The following is a 20,391-nucleotide window of genomic DNA, read 5'->3' as shown; positions in this document are numbered from 1 at the left end:
TTCTCTTTCCTGATGTAAAAATTGGAGTCTTTGTGTGCACTGTTGGTGTTTTTGCAGGGATCTCATGGATTTTTGCTATTTGATGTTCTGTTCCTTTGTTTTCACTTAAGATGTTGTGAAAAAATAATATATTTCTTTCAACACCCTTGGCAATGTCACTTAGCTGTAGTTGAATTTATTTAGGTGATGTCTTTCTTATGTTGGAGCTCATCTGGAAATCCTTCAGCAGATGATCTACAGAGTTCTTCTTCCTAAACCTCAAGAAAATAAATGGAAGCAAAACCCTGAACTCCCTGTGCTTGTCCAGGAACTGATTCCACTCTGGTGACCTTTAATTAGTTCTCAATACTGTGGCCAAACTCTCTATTTGAAACAAAATAATTTTCAGGAGTACTCACTTCAAAACCTATTTCTCACTGTTAATTCCCTATTCTATAATGTTGCAGAAGACTTTTACACTGCATTCAGGGATCTCACACAGTAACCCATTCTATATTCAAATGGTAATTCAACATTCCCTCTCACAGACTTCACATAAAACCACAATATTTCCCTTTTATCAGATCTATCTTGAGAATACAGCACACTCATGCACAGGCAGTGCTGGATTTTCTTTAATCTGAAGTCAGATTCCAAACCTTGCACTGAACTCAGAACTCTCACAAACAACACACCTTTCCCACAGGCACAGCTTAATGGCTTCTTTTTCCCAATATCAAATTCACCTCTCAGTCTTTCCCCTTTGTCACACTTTAAATCCTTACACACTTTTAGGCTTTCTCATGTAGTACAATCCCCAACACAATTCACAGCCTCTCTCACCCTAAAATGGTAAATCATTTATCTCTTGAAATTCAGTGCTATCACTGAAACACCATTCACACTCACCTCAGCTCAATTTAAATATCAAAGCACCCTCTTTCAAACTGGCACACATAAACCTTTGTCTTACTTACTTTTCCAATCACTTATTTCACTTCAAACCCAGAAAATCTATACTTTTTCTCTGAAATTCCCCATATACGTTTTTCTCTCTCAGTGCTCAGCCTGTTCTCTTCTTTTCTAGCTCACGGTAGTGGCGTACCAAGGGGGGGGCGGTGGGGCCGGTCCACCCTGGGTGCACGCCGCTGGGGGGGGGGGGGTGCCGCGCTTCTGTTGGCAACGCTCGTTCCCTGCTCCCTCTGCCCCGGAACAGGTTACTTCCTGTTCCAGGGCAGAGGGAGCAGGGAGCGAGCGAAGCAGACAGGTGCGCGGCACCCCCCCCCCCCCCCCCAGCAGGTAAAGATGCACCCGGGGGGATGTCATTTCGCCAGGGGGAGGTGTCCACTGTTTCGCCGCTAGGGGAGGGGTGCCGCGCATCTGTCGGCAACGCTCGTTCCCTGCTCCCTCTGCCCTGGAACAGGAAGTTACCCATTTCGAGGCACAGGGAGCAGGGAACAAGCATTGCCGACAGATGCGCGGCACCCCCTCCCAGCAGGTAAAGATGCACCTGGGGGGGGGGTCTGTCGTTTCGCCAGGGGGGGGTTCACACTGAACCCGGGGGGGGGGGGCGCATCGGCGATCCGCCCCGGGTGTCAGCCACTCTAGGAACGCCACTGGCTCACGGCAGTCTCCCTAGCAACTCACCCCCCCTAGAGGAACATCTGACGTCCCTCAACCAATCAGCTTGTCAGCTGAAGACTGGGGGTTTTTTTCTATTTGGTTAAGAATCTTGGCTGTCCTAACTGAATCTCCAGGTTGCTTACCCTTCCCCACATAGAAGTTAATGCAAAACTTACTATATAGAGAATTTTAAAGTCAATTTTAACCTGTCTTGTACCCAAAACAGCAAGAAACCTTTTATAGTACAATTCCCTCTTAATCATGGGTTATTCTTTTGTAAAAAAAAAAAAAAAAAAAAAAACATATTTAAGAAATATCTCACACTTTCTTCACCTAACTCCATTAAAAATTCCCTAACTAAATTTAAACCTTTTCCAGCCAGCACCATCCACCAAAACCCTGGAACAGCCCCCCCAGAGCCCCAGGAAAAAAACATTTAATATATCTTACCATATATTACATCTGTTTCACATTTCTCTTGCCCATTATTCATCAACAGGCTGAATAATTCTTTTATATGCCTTCTTTGCTCCATATTCATGACCAGTGAAGCTTACATAGACACTATAATTCTACACAAGGAATGGTCTTTCTGTTTTAAGTACCTTCTTTTCATATAGCTAATGTTATAATTTGGGCTTTGGTTAAAATATATTTCTGTCATAAAAATGTTTTAATAGCACAGAGAAGCAGCAATTTCATTGTACCAACACATTGCCTACTTATCCCTGGAAACTGAATTATTTGCATATATCAGTCTCTCCTGACTTGAATAACAACTGACATTTTACAGCCCAGCCTAGACAGATGTTCATAGATGCTGCACCTGTTATGATGAAGAAATAGTGCCATCTCAACGTGCCTCTGAGCATCTGCAGTTATACTAAACCAATACTCTGTTTTGACAGAAATGAGGTTAACAACAGATTTTATTTTTTAGCAAATTGTATGTAGACATGTTTGGTTCTTTAAAACTGTGTATATTATTGTTTTTAAAAAGGGGAATAAAGCAGTTTAAGTGTTTTTAGAAAGGAAAGTGTACTAGAAAATCAGAGATACTTCAGCCTGCGCTGTGATTAGACAGAGTGGGCTAATTAGGAAGCTGCCAAAGTCCAAGTGACAATAAGTAAGCAAGGGCGCTCCCCGTTCGGGTCTTTTTTGTTTGGGGCACAGTCCAGTCTTTGGTCACAGAACCTTTTTGGTGTTTTAGTTTAACTTCTGGAGATTTCACTCAGGGGCAAATATTCATAATTACACCCTCTGCTTACTTTAAAATAAATTGAACTCACTTTAGTTGTGAGAGTAGGGCTTTGCATGTGTGATCCACAAGGTGGATCAGAGACCCCCCCCCCCCCCCCCCGGGGAAAGGGAGAATAGAAATTAACTCCTTTATGTCTCTGAGTGATCAGCCTTCAGTTCAGTCCCCTCCCTCCCCAGGCCTCAGCACTGACCTGCAGCCCACAGCCACAGCCGCCGCACACAGGTACAGGAGACAACACACTGAGCACAGTCTGCCACCATGTACACAGACTGCACACTGACTGCACAGTGTGCAACTAATTTGGGAAATTCAAGCCTACCTAGTTTCCCAGGTAACACAAATGTTTTTTTTAAATAATTACAGTGTAATGCTTGTGGGCTTCTGGGTGGGGGGGGGGGGGGAGAGATTCGGAAGGGCAGGGGAGATGCCAGACTATGGGGAGATCGGTAGGGGGAATAGGACAGGGCTGACGCACAAGCAGGGTCCCCAAGTCCAAAAATGATGGTTCCCTTTGCATAGAACCATGGCCTCCAAAACAAATTTAATGCATGAAAGCATGGTTTGAAATCAAAAAATGGTTCCCTCACTGCAAATGTGGGGTCCCAGATCCAAACATTCATGCATAGAAGCATGAACTCAAATCACAAACAGTGCTTCTTAACTCGGATGAGGGGTGCATGAAGGAATATCAGCTGCATCCATTGGAGCCGACTCTGTGGGTGCTGTGGGTGCTTGAGCACCCCCAATATTGGAAAAATTCCTTGTATGTGTCCAGAGAGGGATTATTTTCATTGGGCTTAGCACCCCCAATAATTTTGAAAAGTTGGCTCCTATGGCTGCATCACAAGGTTCCCTTGCAGAGAAGCACTGTCTCAGCTCAAACATGGCTCAAAGAAGGCTTGCTTGCAGTGTGTGAAGCCGGAAAACAGGAAGAGAAGCTGCACGCTTCTTAACAGCAATGTGATGATGTCACCGTGGGGAGGGGGATCTGCCAGATATGTCAGATGGTCAGATTAGCAGAGGTTGGATAATCAAGACTGTACTATATAATTTCTTCATTTGATTACTATTGAGCTTAAACTTTTCTATGATAAACCTGAAGACGACATTCATAGTGTGCAAACCTAGTTAAACTGCTGCTTTTATGCCAAAGCTGTTCTGCTCTCTGTTGTTTTAATAGGCCAAGTCCAGGCTGTACCATGAATGATGACTTTCATTAGCTCCAGTATGACAATGAAGAGGTGCAGCAGAATCCAAAGCTGCAGAAAAAAAACGTGTTCTAAGTTTGGAATTGTTCCTCAAAGGATAAATTGATCAAGACGGAGGACATTTCTGTACATCTTACACACCTAGTGATTCCAAATTAACTTGACTTAAGTTCCTAGACCAAAAGGATGAGCAGGAACTGTAAGTATTATGAGGATCCTTTTTGGACCCTAACTAGTCCAGTGTGCTCCTAGTGCCAGGATAATGCCATCTTAAAGAGAAGGTGGAAGAGGAGGAAGTTGAGATAGGAAGGGAAGATGATGGGCACATTGGGGGAAAGATTAGAGAGGAGAAAGGGAAATGCTGGTTACCTGGGGAGCTAGAGAGGGTAAGGGGAGATACTGGCCACTCGGAAAGGGGAGGGAGAAATGAATAGGGCTTGGAACCACCACTGGGGTAGAGGGCACATAGCTGAAGGTCCACATATGGTGTCCAATACCCTTCAGCTGGCCTTGGGTCTATGGCAAAAGAAAGGGCCAGTAACAAAGGAGCCAGAGTGCAAAGGGAAGAGGTAACTTTCTAACATCTAACCATCTGTTGGGGGAAAAGGACAAAATGAACAGACTCTGGGTTGTAAGAGGGACCTATTATTTTATTTTACATCTGAGAAGACTTAGCACTGTGGTGATAAGGAATATGTCTTCCAGGTGCACCCCTCACCTGACAGTCAAAGAATTAATCTATTTTGCTATTTTTTGCCTTGGAGAGGCGAAAAGTACATCCCTATTCCTTTTCTCCAACAATATATGTATCCTTACTAATTAAAGAGACTGGAAGGGACTTTTTGGTGTTTTATTGACTGGAGTATAAATACATTGATGGTGCCTAACTTGGGTAAATCGCAAAAAGAGTCAAAATTACAGTGGATGAGAGAGCTATGCCTAAAGATAACAAGATATCAAAGAACATGGAGAAAAAAAGAGAGACCTCAGTGAAGCGTAGATTGATTTTTTAAAAAAACAAACAAACGTCACTAAACCATCACAGATCTCCCAAAAAACTCCACCCTTTCTGTAACAATATCAGAGACACTCTCCAATATACACTAATGCTAGAACAGTTCAAAATGCTGTGCCAAAGAAACAACTATGTTTCGAAAATCCCTGAAAACATTCTTCTTCAACAAAGCCTACAATGAAAACCTATAACCTCACTAAGTCCACCCAATTATGAACGCACACCCTCTAAAACTACCTTATCACCTATCTTCCTTCTTCCCTCTCCCTTCCTTAAGCGATACACAGTACTAACTGTATTTGATATCCAACTATGACAATGCTATCAAATCTATGTAAGCCACATTGAGCCTGCAAATAGGTGGGGGAATGTGGGATACAAATGCAATAAATAATAATAATAATAATTGTTCCACTTATCTAATATAGGAACTTGTGACCAAACAGTCTTCAATCCAGTAATTCACTGTTCATTTTCCCAAACCATACAACCGACTTTAACGGCAGCCATGCATACATCCAACAGGGGTTCCCTGTTTCGCAGATAGCTGCATCAGGGGAGAACGCACCATCCTGCAGCCTACAAACTTCCAAGATGGCAGATGGTGCCTAACTTAGGGGTCCTTTTACGAAGCTGCAGCAACAGGGGGCCTATGTTGGCATCGGCACATGTTTTTGACGCTCGCCGAGGGCCCCTTTTACTGCAGCAGGTAAAAGGCAGGATTTCTTTAAAAGAAATGGATGCGCCGCAAGTGCTTCACTTGCCACGTGCCCATTTTGGGTGGGATCACCTAGCGCCACCCATTGCGGTGGCGATAAGGGCTCCCGCACTACCCCGGTGGTAACCTAGCAGTGCGCGGCACTGCCCAATTACCACCAGGTACACACCAGCACTACAAAAATAAAAATATTTTTGTAATGCCGGAAATGGTGCACACAGGGAGTAGGAACTACTGCAGGGCTGCTGCAGTAGCCTGGCGGTACTTCCCTTTTAGCAAGTGGTAATCCCGCAATTGGCTTACCACCACTTTGTAAAAGGGTCCCTTAGGTACCCAAATATCTGAAAGTGGAGGTACAGACTCTTTTAAGCAGCAGCTCTCCTTAAAGGAGAGTGAGGAAGAAGGTCCCCGCCTTGAGTCTGTTACTAAAAAAGAATCCAGAGGAGAAACTCTGAGGAGTGGTTCAAGTCCAAGGACTTTGATCCATGGCTTACACTTTGATTTTTGTATTATTTTTGGTTTAGTTTTCGAAGGAGTGTAAATACTTAGGGGCTGATATTCAGACCACAAGAGTTAGCTCGGGGTCCACAGTGAGGCTGGGCGCATCATTCCGGCATGCCTACAGTTTGGGTGCGTACTTGCGGGCACATGCTTCTCTGATGTCAGATGCCTTCAGCTTTAAAAACGATGAATCTTTCACTGCTTCTCTGCCTTGGCTACAACCTTGTTGGATTGTGCTGGTGTGTTTCTTCTTGCTGACTTGTCCTGACTTGACCTCTGCCTGAACCTGACTTGCCTCCTGGATCGCCGCCTGCCTTGACCTCTGCCTGAAACTGACCTTGTCTCCTGGATCTCCAACTGCCTTGACCTCTGCCTGAATCTGACTTGCCTTCCAGATCGCTGCCTGCCCAAATCAGACTCTGTCTGGACCGCTGCCTGCCTTCCTTACTTGTTGACCAGGATCCCTGTTGTCTCCTCACAGCCAAGGCAGGTACTTCTTGGGTAGTCTCTTCCAGCCCAATTTCTATCAAAGTCTTGTCAGCCGCCTGAACCCAGGGGCTCAACCTCTGGGGAACGGCGGTCACCGCAGGTGAAGCCTTGGGTCTATCCGACTGCCTTTTCTAGGACCGACTCCTCGCCTCTGGGCCTAGTTCTCTGCCCTGGAATCAGCATAAGGGCTCACTTCTGGGTATGTGTCCGATTTTCAAGTGACCTACTGAGACAGACAGTGATACTTTTTTGCAGGTGCACTGAAAAATGGACCTGTGCACTACCAATACATGCGTCTACACCAGTGCAGGTCACTTTTCGGTGCACCTTAGTAAAAGGACCCCTTAATCTCATATGGGTTAGGTATGGTCAGTCTAAGATCTTTACAGTCAGTCTTGTCAGATAGGATGAAAATATGGAACAGGGAAGGGTTCTTTTACAAACTGCTTATCAACCTATGCTCAATCTACCTGTCCCACTCCACTCATTATAAAATAATGAGTGGAGTGGAACAGGTGGATGTGAAGCATCTGTTCACGCGTTCCAAAAATACTAGGACTAGGGGGCATGCGATGAAACTACAGTGTTGTAAATTTAAAACAAATCGGAGAAAATGTTTCTTCACCCAACGCGTAATTAAACTCTGGAATTCGTTGCCGGAGAACGTGGTGGAGGCGGTTAGCTTGGCAGAGTTTAAAAAGGGGTTAGAAGGTTTCCTAAAGGACAAGTCCATAAACCGCTACTAAATGAACTTGGAAAAATTCCATAATTCTAGGAATAACATGTATAGAATGTTTGTACGTTTGGGAAGCTTGCCAGGTGCCCTTGGCCTGGATTGGCCACTGTCGTGGGCAGGATGCTGGGCTCGATGGACCCTTGGTCTTTTCCCAATGTGGCATTACTTATGTACTTATGTACCCTTTCCTGCTCATTTTATTGCTGAATATGAAAGGAAAGGAAGTCTACACTACAGGTAGGAAAGACCATGACCTGGAAGTGATTGCATTCTTCTAGTTTGATTTAGTATTTTCTCTCTTTTTTTTTCTTTAAGGTCAGATGGAATTAGTATGGCATTAGTGTTAGAATCCCGTTGTCTTGAGCGTCGACCTGTAACTACTTGGGTCTTTTTTTTAAACTCTATTTTTATACACCCTCCTTACATTCCTAGTATACACTGTTAAAAAAATTTATACATCATTTCCTAGATGCTTCATTATGACACTAAACATTGTACAATAAAAATGCATCTTAATAAAAGCAATTGCTTGAAAATTTGGAAAGGTAGAGACTGCAAAACAAATAAGACTTCGATGCCACTGTTCTCCAGCACACATTCACATGACAAACTGTACGTGGGGGAATTCACCATATTACTTCGAAAAGAAAATAAGGTTGCAGAGCCATGCTATGTACTGAACTCAAATAAGTCATTAGATTTATTCGTACACTGGAGTCTTTGCCTGTGTCTCAGCACTGGAATCTATAATATTGTGATAAGCTGCAAGAGCTCTGTGGATTTCTCTAAAAATTGAAACTGGGTATGTGTACTTACAAGTACTCTCTGTGCGCAGAATGCACTGCAGCTGCATTGCTGTAACGCCAAAGAACTATAGCTGATGATAAGACATCCAGAACTGCATCAAACTGAAAAAGATACAAACACAGATGTTTATTTCTTATGCTTTTTAAAGGGTCTTATTACTCAAATACATGAAGTGATAGATTCTGTATATGGCATCAAAAAATTGGTACCAAAAGAACTGAGAGCTAACCCTTGGATTCTATATAGCGTGACTAGATTTCCATGAAGAAATCCAGGTAGATTCCATAACAACACGCACAACTTAATTGATTAGCATTGTTAACAGCTCTTAACAAGCAATAATAAGCATTAATTGGCAATAATTATAATTTAAGCGAACAAATCCCTAAGCATATTCTCTAACACAGTGTAACTAAATTGTAATGTGCACAGCAAAAAAGGGGCATGGTTATGGGCGGAGATATGGGTGTTTCATGGGTGTTCAAAAATGTACACGTGTTTTTATAGAATATGGCTCAGCGTGACTAAATTTATGAACAGGGATTTACACCATATTTTCGTTGGTATAAATAGATGCACATAGTTTTCGTCGCATTGAAGTCCAGCTAAGCTTATTCTATATACCGTGCGTAAATCCAAGCTGTTTTTATAGACTACTTGCAGTAATTTATGGCGTCATATATAGAATCCCCCTTAAGTGCTATTCTATAAATGGTGCTCTGAGTTGGGTACTATTTATAGGCTAGTACTTAGTACCGGGACCCATGCCCAATTTTGGCAAATGAAATTTAATGTGAACAAATGCAAAGTGTTGTAGATAATATTTGAAATCTTCTGTTCAGTGTGTGGCGGCAGCCAAAAAAGCAAACTAGTATACTAGGAATTATTAGGAAATGGAAGGTAAATAAGACCAAGAATACTATAATGCCTCTATATCGCTCCATGGTGCGACCTCACTGTGTCTCAGAAAAGATATAGCGGAATTAGAAAAGGTTCAAAGAAGAGCGATCAAAATGATAAAGGGGATGAAACTCCTCTCATATGAGGAAAGGCTGAAGAGATTAGGAGGGGCATTTTCGAAAGAAACGTCTAAGTCAGAATTTGGACATTTTACAAAGATGTCCAAATTCTGAAGCGGGGAGAAGGTCATTTTTGAAAAAGATGGACGTCCATCTTTTGTGTTTGAAAATACCATGGACGTCCTGCGATTTGGCCGTTTTGCGAATTGGCTGTTTTTGATTTTTGGCCATTTTCGAAAAAAAGATGTCCAAGTCTAAAACGTCCAAAGTCAAGCCATTGAGACGAGGGAGGAGCTAGCATTTTTTAGTAGACTGGTCCACCTGACATGCCAGGACAGCAATCGGGCACCCTAGAGAGCACTGCAGTGGACTTAATAAAATGCTCCCAGGCACACAGCTCTCTTACCTTGTGTGCTGAGCCCCCCCCCCCCCCAAAACCCACTACCCCCAACTATACACCACTACCATAGCCCTTATGGGTGAAGGGAGCACCTATATGTGGGTACAGTGGGTTTCTGGTGGGTTTTGGAGGGCTCACAGTTTCCTGCACCAGTGTAACAGGTAGTGGGGGTATGGGCCTGGGTCCATCTGTCTGAAGTGTATGAAACTACTCCAGGGACCTGCATGCTGCTGTCATGGACCTGAGTATTGCATCTGAGGCTGGCAAGTAATGTTCTTTAGCACAATTTTGGGGGGTGGGAGGGGGTTAGTGACCACTGGAGGAGTAAGGGGAGGTCATCCCTGATTCCCTCCAGTGGTCATCTGGTCATTTGGAGCACCTTTTTCTGCCTTATTCGTAAGAAAATCAAGTCTAGCTCAAAACGTCAAAGTTTTAGTGCTGGACGTTTCTGCTTTGTTCCATTGTGACTCAACAATGTCCAAGTCTTAGGAACACCCAAGTCACGCCTTGAACATGCTCCCGATATGCCCCCTTTGATTTGGACATCCTTCTGACGGACTTCTAAGAAAGATGTCGATTATACCGATTTGGACGTTTCTGTGAGATGGACGTCCAAATGAGGATTGATGTCACTTTTTGGACGTCCATCTCTTTCAGAAATGAGCTTGTGGGTCTCTTCAGCTTGGAAAAGAGACAGCTGAGGGGAAATATGATTGAGATCTACAAAATCCTGAGTGGTGTAGAACGAGTAGAAGTGAATTGATTTTTTACTCTTTCAAAAAGTACAAAGACTAGGGGACATTCAATGAAGTTACATGGAAACACTTTTAAAGCAAACAGGAGGAAATATTTTTTCACTCAAAGAATAGTTAAGCTTTGTAACTCTTTGCCGGAGGATGTAGTAACAGCGGTTAACGTATCTGGGTTTAAAACAAATTTGGATACGTTCCTGGATGAAAAGTCCAGAGTCTGCTATTGAGACAGATATGGGGAAGCTACTGCTTAGCCTGGGCTTGGTAGCATGGCATGTTGTCACCATTTGGGTTTCTGCCAAGTACTTGTGACCTGGCTTGACCTGTATCCTGGATACCAAGCTAGATGGACCATTGGTCTCACCCAGTATGGCTAATCTTCTGTTCTTTTGTACTGTCTAAAATCCTATCTAGGTGAAAATCACTTACTCACTTATACCAGGCAAGCAACCAAATGATCCTCACATCCACCAGTCACCCAGCTATCTACATGCCTAATGACTGAGGGACCCTTTTACTAAGGCATGTAGGCACCTACGCACATATAACGCGTACCAAATTAGAACTACCGCCCGGCTACCGCGTGTCCCGGGTGGTAATTCTAATTTTTACGTGCGTTCAAAATGCATGGCAAAAATAATTTATATTTTCTACCACGTGGTGCTAACCGGGCAGTAATTGGCAGTGTACATGTGCTGACGATTACCATCCAGTTAACGCGTAAGACATTACTGCTAAGTCAATGGGTGGCAGTAAGGTCTCAGGCCCAAAATGGACGTGCGCCAATTTTTATTTTGACACACGTCCATTTTTGGCCAAAAAAGGCCTTTTTTGCAGGCATGCTGAAAAATGAGCCTGCATGCGTCCAATAAATGCGCCTACACCAGCACAAGCCATTTTTCGGCACGCCTTAGTATTGCCAACTAAAATGTTCTTGAAATCCTGGAGATACATTCTCAGTGCAAGAGGCTATTGTAGCCCGTGAAAAGCAGGTCCTTCCTAGCTACAGGATCACTTACTGCAACACCACAGTGATGCACTCCTTCAAGGTCACTTTTCTCCTCCAATGAAGCACAGAGGCTGTCAGGCTGGAGGTGGGACTTCCCTACTAAGTTCCTGAAGCTCTCCTGTATATAGTTTTCCATCTGCCTCAACTCCTTCAGGTCTGCTACTCTACTTTCCAGAGATCAGACTTGTTTTCTGAGAGTCAGAAGCATTTTTCACTGAAGTCTCACCAACTGCTGCTGGATTACTGCCTGTATCTTAGCATCAGTGAGTTGTTTAATTATTTGTAGTTGGTAAGGGAATAGGGATAACTAAACTAATCTGAAGGTCCTTAAAATTGGTACATTTTATAATCTTGTGTTTGCTTCTCAGTGAACTGCAAGTAATCTGTTAAGAGTTAAATACTTGCTGATGAAAATACAATGTGGTGACAATTTTTCCTCTTCACTTAGGGGGGCTTTTACTAAGATGAACTAGCGTTTTTTAGTGTGCGCTAAAAATTACTTTGTGTTAAATGCTAAGACATCCAAAGGAATATAATGGGTGTTTTAGCATTTACCCCCAGTTTCTATATATCACAACTAGGATTTCGGGCTGAAATCCAAGCATTTTCTATAACAACGCACATAACTTAATTGGCTTAACAAGCCAATCGGCATTTTTAACAGCACTTAACAAGCAATAATGAGCACTAGTTGTCAATAATTAGAATTTATGCACATACAGGGAAATGGGTGTTTTGTGGAGGAGTGGCCTAGTGGTTAGGATGGTGGACTCTGGTCCTGGGGAACTGAGTTCAATTCCCACTTCAGGCAGCTCCTTGTGACTCTGGGCAAGTCACTTAACCCTCCATTGCCCCAGGTACAAATAAGTACCTAAGCCACATTGAGCCTGCCATGAGTGGGAAAGCGTGGGGTATAAAAAAAAACAAAACATTCCACTGTTATAGAATATGGCACCCCAACATAATAGACCACACAAAAAAAACCCAACACAAAAAACCCAACAAAACAGACTAAAACCAAAACAGACCATGACAAAAAAAAACCCTCCCAAAAAAACCCCACAACAAAACAACCCAAGACAAAACAGACTCCTAATCAAGCTGGATTATGTTTTAAAGCAGATTTATGATTTTCACTAGATACCACGTGTGGATAGTGAAGTCAAGCCGTAGGCAGGTGCCAGGACTTTCAAGTGACAAGCCGTGGACTTTCTCAGTAATTTATGGCTCCTCCACTTCTTTGTACCCTTCAAATTTGTACCATTCAAAAATAAATCTATTTCATCAGGCCCTTTTGTCGGGAGTCTATTTTGTCAGGGACTTTTATGTCGGAAACTTTTTTTGTTTGGAGCTTTTTTGTCTGGTTTCTTTTGACCAGGTGCCTTAGAATATGTCTCTCTGTACCTACATCTATGCACCAGTATTTACACCACATTTCCTTTTATGTAAATGGATGCTCATACTTCTAGGCGCTCGGATATCACCTAAGCTTATTCTATATACCACACCTAAATGTAGGTGCCGCTTACTGAATATGCTTAGGTAGAAATTTATTCCGTGCGGGTTTTTCAGGCACCATATATAGAATCTTGCCCTTAGTGCACACTAATTTTTAACACACGCTAAAAATACTAGTGCGCTTTAGTAAAAGGCCCCCTTAATTGGGATAACTGACTATAAATTAAGGTATGTAGCTAGGATGGGTGGAAGTTGGGAAGGGTGGGTGGAAAAAAGGACTAACTAAAACTATAAGGAAATAATTTTAGATCTATACTAATGCAACTTTGTAAGAGGCCCTAAATCACCAAGGGGTCTTTTTAGAAAAGGTGTGCCAGTGTTTTTAGCACGCACTAATAATATTCATGCGCTAAATGCTAGAGACCCCCATTTATTCCCGTGAGCATCTCTTGCATTTAGCGCATGCTAAAAATGCTAGCGCACCTTTGTAAAACGACCCACAAATTTCCAAGAAAAGCAATGTTCACCTACCTGCAGATGCTCTGCCTACTCTCAATATTACCTCAGGAGATAGGGTGCTTCAGATCTTCCCTTGCTATATATCTTTGTTTCTAGGGAAAATGCTTCCAGCAAGCCCCTTTGATGATGATTAATACTGTTAGAAGCCTGCTAAAATGACCTTTTCAGCTATTCTACCTTCCTACCAAAACCTTAGTTAACAGCTATTCAGCTCAATATCAGTTTTCTCATTTGTATGCAAAGAAAAGTGCCCTTTCTGTTTAAGTCAATTAAGCGCTAGAAGAACCTAGGACAAATTGAATATAGACCTTTAAACAAGCTAATATGGAGTTTCGCTTTTTAATGAAATTAAAACTTAGAATTTATCAATTAACCCTAAATTTCTTTTCTATTTCAAGCTCAAAGTCACCAAATTTCCCAGCAAAGTAATGTTCTCTTTTCTGCAGAGGCTTTATCTGTACTCAATACTCCATCAGCATTAAGAGGATAATGAATAGGATGTTACATAGGGAACTGAGGAACTGAGTTCAATTCCCACTTCAGGCACAGGCAGCTCCTTCTGACTCTGGGCAAGTCACTTAACCCTCCATTGCCCCATGTAAGCCGCATTGAGCCTGCCATGAGTGGGAAAGCGCAGGGTACAAATGTAACAAAAATAAAATAGATACTATTGGAGATTCTACATGGAATGTTGCTACTATTGGAGATTCTACATGGAATGTTGCTATTCCACTAGCAACATTCCATGTAGAAGGCTGCGCAGGCTTCTGTTTCTGTGAGTCTGATGTCCTGCACGTTCGTGCAGGACATCAGACTCTGCACGTAAGTGCAGCACGTCAGACTCACAGAAGCAGAAGCCTGCGCGGCCACATTGGTGATCTGCAAGGGCCAACTTCTACATGGAATGTTGGAATAGCAACATTCCATGTAGAATCTCCAATAGTAGCAACAGTGGAGGAGTGGCCTAGTGGTTAGGGTGGTGGACTTTGGTCCTGAGGAACTGAGTTCAATTCCCACTTCAGGCATGGGCAGTTTCTTGTGACTCTGGGCAAGTCACTTAACCCTCCATTGCCCCATGTAAGCCACATTGAGCCTGCCATGAGTGGGAAAGTACGGGGTACTAATGTTACCAAAAAAAAGGACAGCAGATAACGACCATATGGCCTATCCATGCCCATGCTAATCTCTATTATCCCTTCCTCTCCCTTAGGTATCATCTATGTCAATTTCATGCTTTCTTGAATTCACATACAGTCCCTAGTCTCTACTCCCTCCACTGGGAGGCCATTCTACACATCTACCATCTTTTCTATTTAAAAAAAAAAAGTATTTTTTTACGTTACTCCTGAGTCTTTCCCCTCTTATCTCTTATTCCAGAGCTTCCTTTCAATTGAAAGAGGTATGCCTCCTATACATTTATGCCATGGAGGTATATACAAATGTCTCTATCACATCTCCTCTCCTGACGTTTTCCAAAGTATAAATATTGAAATCTGTCAGCCTCTCCTCATATGCTTTTTGAAGACCATCCTGTTTATATTTTTGAAAATGCGGTTTCCAGAATTGTACACAGTACTCTAAGAGGCTTATTTTCAAAGCACTTAGCCTCCCAAAGTTCCATAGAAACCTATGGAACTTAGCCTCCCAAAGTGCTTTGAAAATGAGCCTCCAAGGGTCCCTTTTACTAAGCTGCGGTGAAAGGGGCTCTGCAGTAGCATCGATGTGTGGATTTGCTGCATGCCGAGGCCCCATTATACCGCAGAAGCTAAAAGGCTTTTTTGTTTTTTAAAGGAAAATGGCTCTCACGTGACCATTTCCTGGGGGAGCCCTTACCGCCACCCATTTAGGAGGCGGTAAAAGCTCCCACACTTACCAGGCGGTAACTGAGCAGTGTGTGTGGCTGCCTGATTACCACCAGATAAGCTCCCGGTACTAGAAAATAAAAATGCATTTTCTAGCACCGGAGTTAGCGGTAACCCTACTGCCCTTTAGTAAAAGGGCCCCTAAATGCAGTCTCACCAGACACTTATCCAGGGGTTTATTTTTAAATGAGTCTGTGTGAGGAATGTTAGATGTGAAACAGATTATTTGGCGTATAGACAGTAAGTTAAGACTTGATTATATGTGAAATTTTTTTAATGTTGTCTGAATTCTATTATATTAACTGTATTGTATATTTGAGTGTGTGCTGTATATATATATTTTTTTTTACATAAATTGTAATCCTCTTTCTTTCTTTCTTTCTTTCTTTCTTTCTTTCTTTCTTTCTTTCTTTCTTTCTTTCATTCTCCTTTCCTTACAATTTGATAGCGTTCCTTTCTGATTTTCCTTGTTTTTACTGATGTAAAATGCTGAGTCACCATCCTATATAATAATTCTCACCTCCAACGTTCTGACTTGCCTGGGACCATGGCTCATTCCGAGTTGGTCTGCTAGGCTCCGTAGATCAGGCTGACATCACCTTAGCCATTATGATGTCAACTTCAGAACCCGGGGGGGGGGGAAAAACATGCCTCACAGCTGATCCATGTCCAGAGGAGGGTCGCTGGACATGGGCGGCTGCAGGGGGGGCAGGGAAGAGAGGAGGGTCGCTGCACATGGGTGGCTGCAGGGGGGGGCAGGGGGTCACTGGACATGGGTGGCTGGAAGGGGGGCAGGGGAGAGAGGAGGGTCGCTGGATATGGGCGGCAGGAGGGGGGCAGGGGAGAGAGGAGGTTCGCTGGACATGGGTGGCTGCAGTGGGCGCAGGGGGAAAGGATGGTCGCTGGACATGGGTGGCTGCAGGGGAGCCGAGGAAAACCTTGCTAGCGCCCGTTTCATTTATGTCAGAAACGGGCCTTTTTTTACTAGTTTCTCAATTGAGAAATGGTGACTCAGCAAGTTCTAATAAAACATAACTGCTGGAATAGGTAGACTAAAAATGTTAAATTAAATTAAACTGAATTAATTGCACTTCTCTGGGGAAAAGCTTGCCTTTCTAAGCAGAGAATTCTTTTTGGCTGCTATTGAATATGTAAGCACCAGTAAACATGTACATGTGTATATGTGAAATCACTGTTGCTGCATGGAAGCACTGCTATTTGTGGATGCAGTCTTTTGAGCATCAGAGCTTGTAAAACTGCCTCACTTCTGATATACTGCAGCCTTCTTCACATACATTCTAGATGCGCTGAAGCTGATAGATGTTGGCCTGCTGTTCCTAATTGTTCCAACAGGTTGCAGGAGCCCTATGATTAGCTTTCCTTAATTGTCTAAAATAAAAGAAGGCATTGCTGACGGAGATGTGTGACTTACATAAAAATATAAGAATAGTCATACTGTGTCATACCGATGGTCCATCTAACCCAGGATCCTGCCTCCAACAGCGGCCAATCCAGGTCACAAGTACCTGGCAGAATCCCAATAGTAGCAAGATTCCACGTACCCGATCCCAGGGCAAGCAGTGGCTTCCCCCATGTTTATCTCAATAGCAGACTATGGCCTTTTCCTCCAGGAACTTGCCCAAACCTCTTTTAAACCCAGATATGCTAACCGCTGTAACCACATCTTCCAGCAACTAATTCCAGAGCTTAACTATTCGCTGAGTGAAAAAATATTTCCTCCTATTCATTTTAAAAGTATTACCATGTAACTTCATTGAGTGTCCCCTAGCCTTTGTACTTGCTGAAAAAGTAAAAAAATCGATTAACTTTTACCCGCTCTACACCACTTAGGACTTGATGGTGTTTGTGGGAATTTTGCTTTGGATGTGGTATGTTTAGAGATGCTAATGGGATGGAGGAGGTTTTATGCAATTTTTCAAAGTCTGCATTTATAGATGTTTTTTGAACAGATGTTTTCATGACTGTAATTATAAATTGTACTTACTGCATTTTTAAATATTAGCTCTACCTTGTCCATAGAGAAATGCACAAATGTTAAGGATCATAATTCATGATTTACTGTTCCCAGGAGCTTACCTGACCCCTGTCACTTCCTTCCTGAATATTATCATCATAGCTAAGAGCTTTGATTCAAGGCCTGAGACTTTGGTTCAGGATCTAAAATGAGAGAAAACCTTACAGGCCCATGACTCTAACATGAACTTCAGTGTGACTGCAAAACTCCTGAGCTGCTGTGACATTCTGATGCAGCAGAATGAGGAACGGGCGTAAGTGGAAAAACAGAGTAACATCGTTTAGAAACATGGTGGTCACAGACGTTTTAGTGAAAAACAGAACAAGGCAACTCCTCAGGAAGATGACTTAGAGGGGCATAATCAAACGCGAACGCCCATCTCCATGGGCGTCTATGTCCAAAAACGGGTATGTGAAGAGGCGGGACAAACCACATTTTCGAAAAAGATGGGCGTCTGTCTTTCGTTTCGAAAATACAGTTTGGACGGACCAAATGCCATGGTCCTTTCTGAGATGGGCATTTTTTTTTTTTTTTTTAGCGATAATGGAAACTAAAAACGCCCAGCTCAGAAACGTCCCGATCCAAGCCATTTGGTCATGGGAGGAACAAATGCACAACACTACCATAGCTCTTAGGGGTGAAGGGGGCAACTACATGGGTACAGTGGGTTTTAGAGGCCTCCCATTTACCACCACAAGTGTTACGGGTGGGGGGGGGGATGGGCCTGGGTCTTCCTGCCTGAAGTGCACTGCAGTACCCACTAAAAGTGCTCCAGGGACAGGACTTGTTGCTGGTGAAAACGTCCTTTATTTGAATAAGCACCTTTACTCACAGTTAACTGCAGATCAGAGGTTGTGCCCCACTGGCAACGAGTGTCGCTGGTACTGAGATTAGCAGTGGGTCTGAGCTGGCAGAATGGTGTACAATGCCCTCTTTCAGCAACATTCAAGGTAAGAACTAAGTGCTGTAACGTGGCTAACACATGAAAGGGATATAAAATTGGCTTACACAAATGACCACTACCTCATGGACTACCGGAAACAAAACAGGGCACACTCTGGCCCAGTAAGCAGGGGGAAAAGCACCATGGGAGTAGAGCCTACCAACTACCAACATCATGAGCATTTAACACAAGCTAGTGGAATCACGGAGCCCAATATCCTACACCCACCACAATGCATTGCTGATGTGACTCTGCAGTGCCCTTAACAGAAAAGGTGTCACACTCACTCGAGACCCACATCAGAACCAGGGAAAGGCTGTCAGAGGATAGAACACATTCTGCTGTCATGGAGGTGGGTACGGAATTTGAGGTTGGCATACAGGCTGGGAAAAAAGTTTGTAAAGTGGGTTTTTTTTTGTGGGAGGGGGTTAGTGAGCACTGGGGGAGTCAGGGGAGGTGATCCCCAATTCCCTCCGGTGGTCATCTGGTCAGTTGGGGCACTTTTTTGGGACTTGGACCTGAAAAAAAAGGGTCCAAATAAAGCGGACCAAATTCTCGTCATAAACGCCCTTCTGGTTTCGATTATCAGCTAAAGACGCCCATCTCTCCTCGGCCGATAACCACGCCCCAGTCCCGCCTTCACCATGCCTCCGACACGACCCCGTGATCTTTGTTCATCTCCGTGATGGACTGCAGTTGAGGACGCCAAAAATCGGGTTTCGATTATACCGATTTGAGCGCCCATGGGAAACGGACGCCCATCTCCCGTTTGGGTCGAAATATGGGCATCTTTAACTTTCGATTATGAGGCGGTTAGTCTTCCAGTAACAGCTAGTCTACTATTGGCTTTTCCAGTAAATATTAACTGACCCATTACCATAACCAATCAGCGTTAACCATTATATTAGCATATATCCAATAAATGGGATTGTTGTCAGATTGCCTATGTATGACCTGTTATGTTAATGAGGGTATATAAGTGATTGTACTTCCTACTTCAATGGAGAAAGACAGTCACAGCCAGTACCTTTGTGCAAGCAGGGCTGCCCTCTCATGAGAAACCAATCAATTGTATCTGCATTGGCAAGTAATCCTATTGCTTCTCATAAGTAGTCTTGAGTCTTTTATATCTGCAAATTGGCTTTAGCTGGTAATTTGGGGTGAGGGTGAAAAAGACCCTAAAATAATACATTAGAGACTCAGACCCAGAAGAACACTTATGTATAGCTGTGGTACTGTACTCCCATAAGCAATTGATTGTACATATACTTGGAAAATAATAAATAAAAGTAATTGATTGCTTATATATTCTTTGGAGTCTCAGATATAGCAGTACTTTTGTATTGCAATGTTCTGTACTCCCAGTGAGATATCACTGATCTGCTAATTACAAATACTTGATAAGAACTAAGGTATCTAATTAAACTCCTAACTGATGCAGCCTTGGGTGATTTATTTCTTCCTAGGTACTGGTGGGTGAACCACCATATTGGGAGGGGTAAATCCACTCTAAAAAAAATTCATTCCCAAATTTCAAACATAGGGATACTTATTCAAGTACTGTGAAATGTGCAACTTGTAGGAAATGAAAACTTAAAGGGTCGATGAACGATTGTTTAGCAACCAACAGCATTATTCCCAGATACTCAAAGCCGGGCCATGTCCAGGCACTGGCACTGAATATCCCGGTTTATGCGGCCGACTGTTTCTTATGCAGTTAAGTGCAAAATTCAGCACATAAGTGACATTAAATAAAGGAAGCATTTTACAAAGCCGTGCTAGTGTTTTTAGCTTGCGGTACAAATCAGTTGGCGTTAAATGCTGAGAGGCCCATTATGGGCGATTTAACTGGCCAGGAGCCATTTCTGGCCTGTTAAATCGCTTTGCCTATCAATCCCCAAATACAAAAATATGTAGATATAAACATTATTAAATACATTTTGTAGTACTAATTTAGGGCCTCTTTTACCAAATTGCACTAGCAATTCCTGCATGGCAATGCTGATGAAGCCCATTCAAACTGATTGGGCTTCATTGGCATTATCGCGTGGGAATCG

At 43.0% G+C, this 20,391-nt stretch overlaps 1 protein-coding gene across 1 annotated transcript in view; it reads right to left on the bottom strand.

The window, feature by feature from the left end:
• The window catches only part of TMEM163 (transmembrane protein 163), a 262,708-nt gene that overhangs the window by 92,813 nt on the left and 149,504 nt on the right, over positions 1-20,391 (bottom strand). The window contains exon 4 of the mRNA XM_030209865.1: positions 8,347-8,438. Within this exon, the coding sequence (XP_030065725.1) occupies positions 8,347-8,438 (92 nt within the window). The remainder of the gene's footprint in view (positions 1-8,346; positions 8,439-20,391) is intronic.

This window comes from Microcaecilia unicolor, chromosome 7, assembly GCF_901765095.1.
Source record: "Microcaecilia unicolor chromosome 7, aMicUni1.1, whole genome shotgun sequence".
Lineage (NCBI taxonomy): Eukaryota > Metazoa > Chordata > Amphibia > Gymnophiona > Siphonopidae > Microcaecilia > Microcaecilia unicolor.
This window is presented reverse-complemented; position numbering and strand designations above follow the sequence as displayed.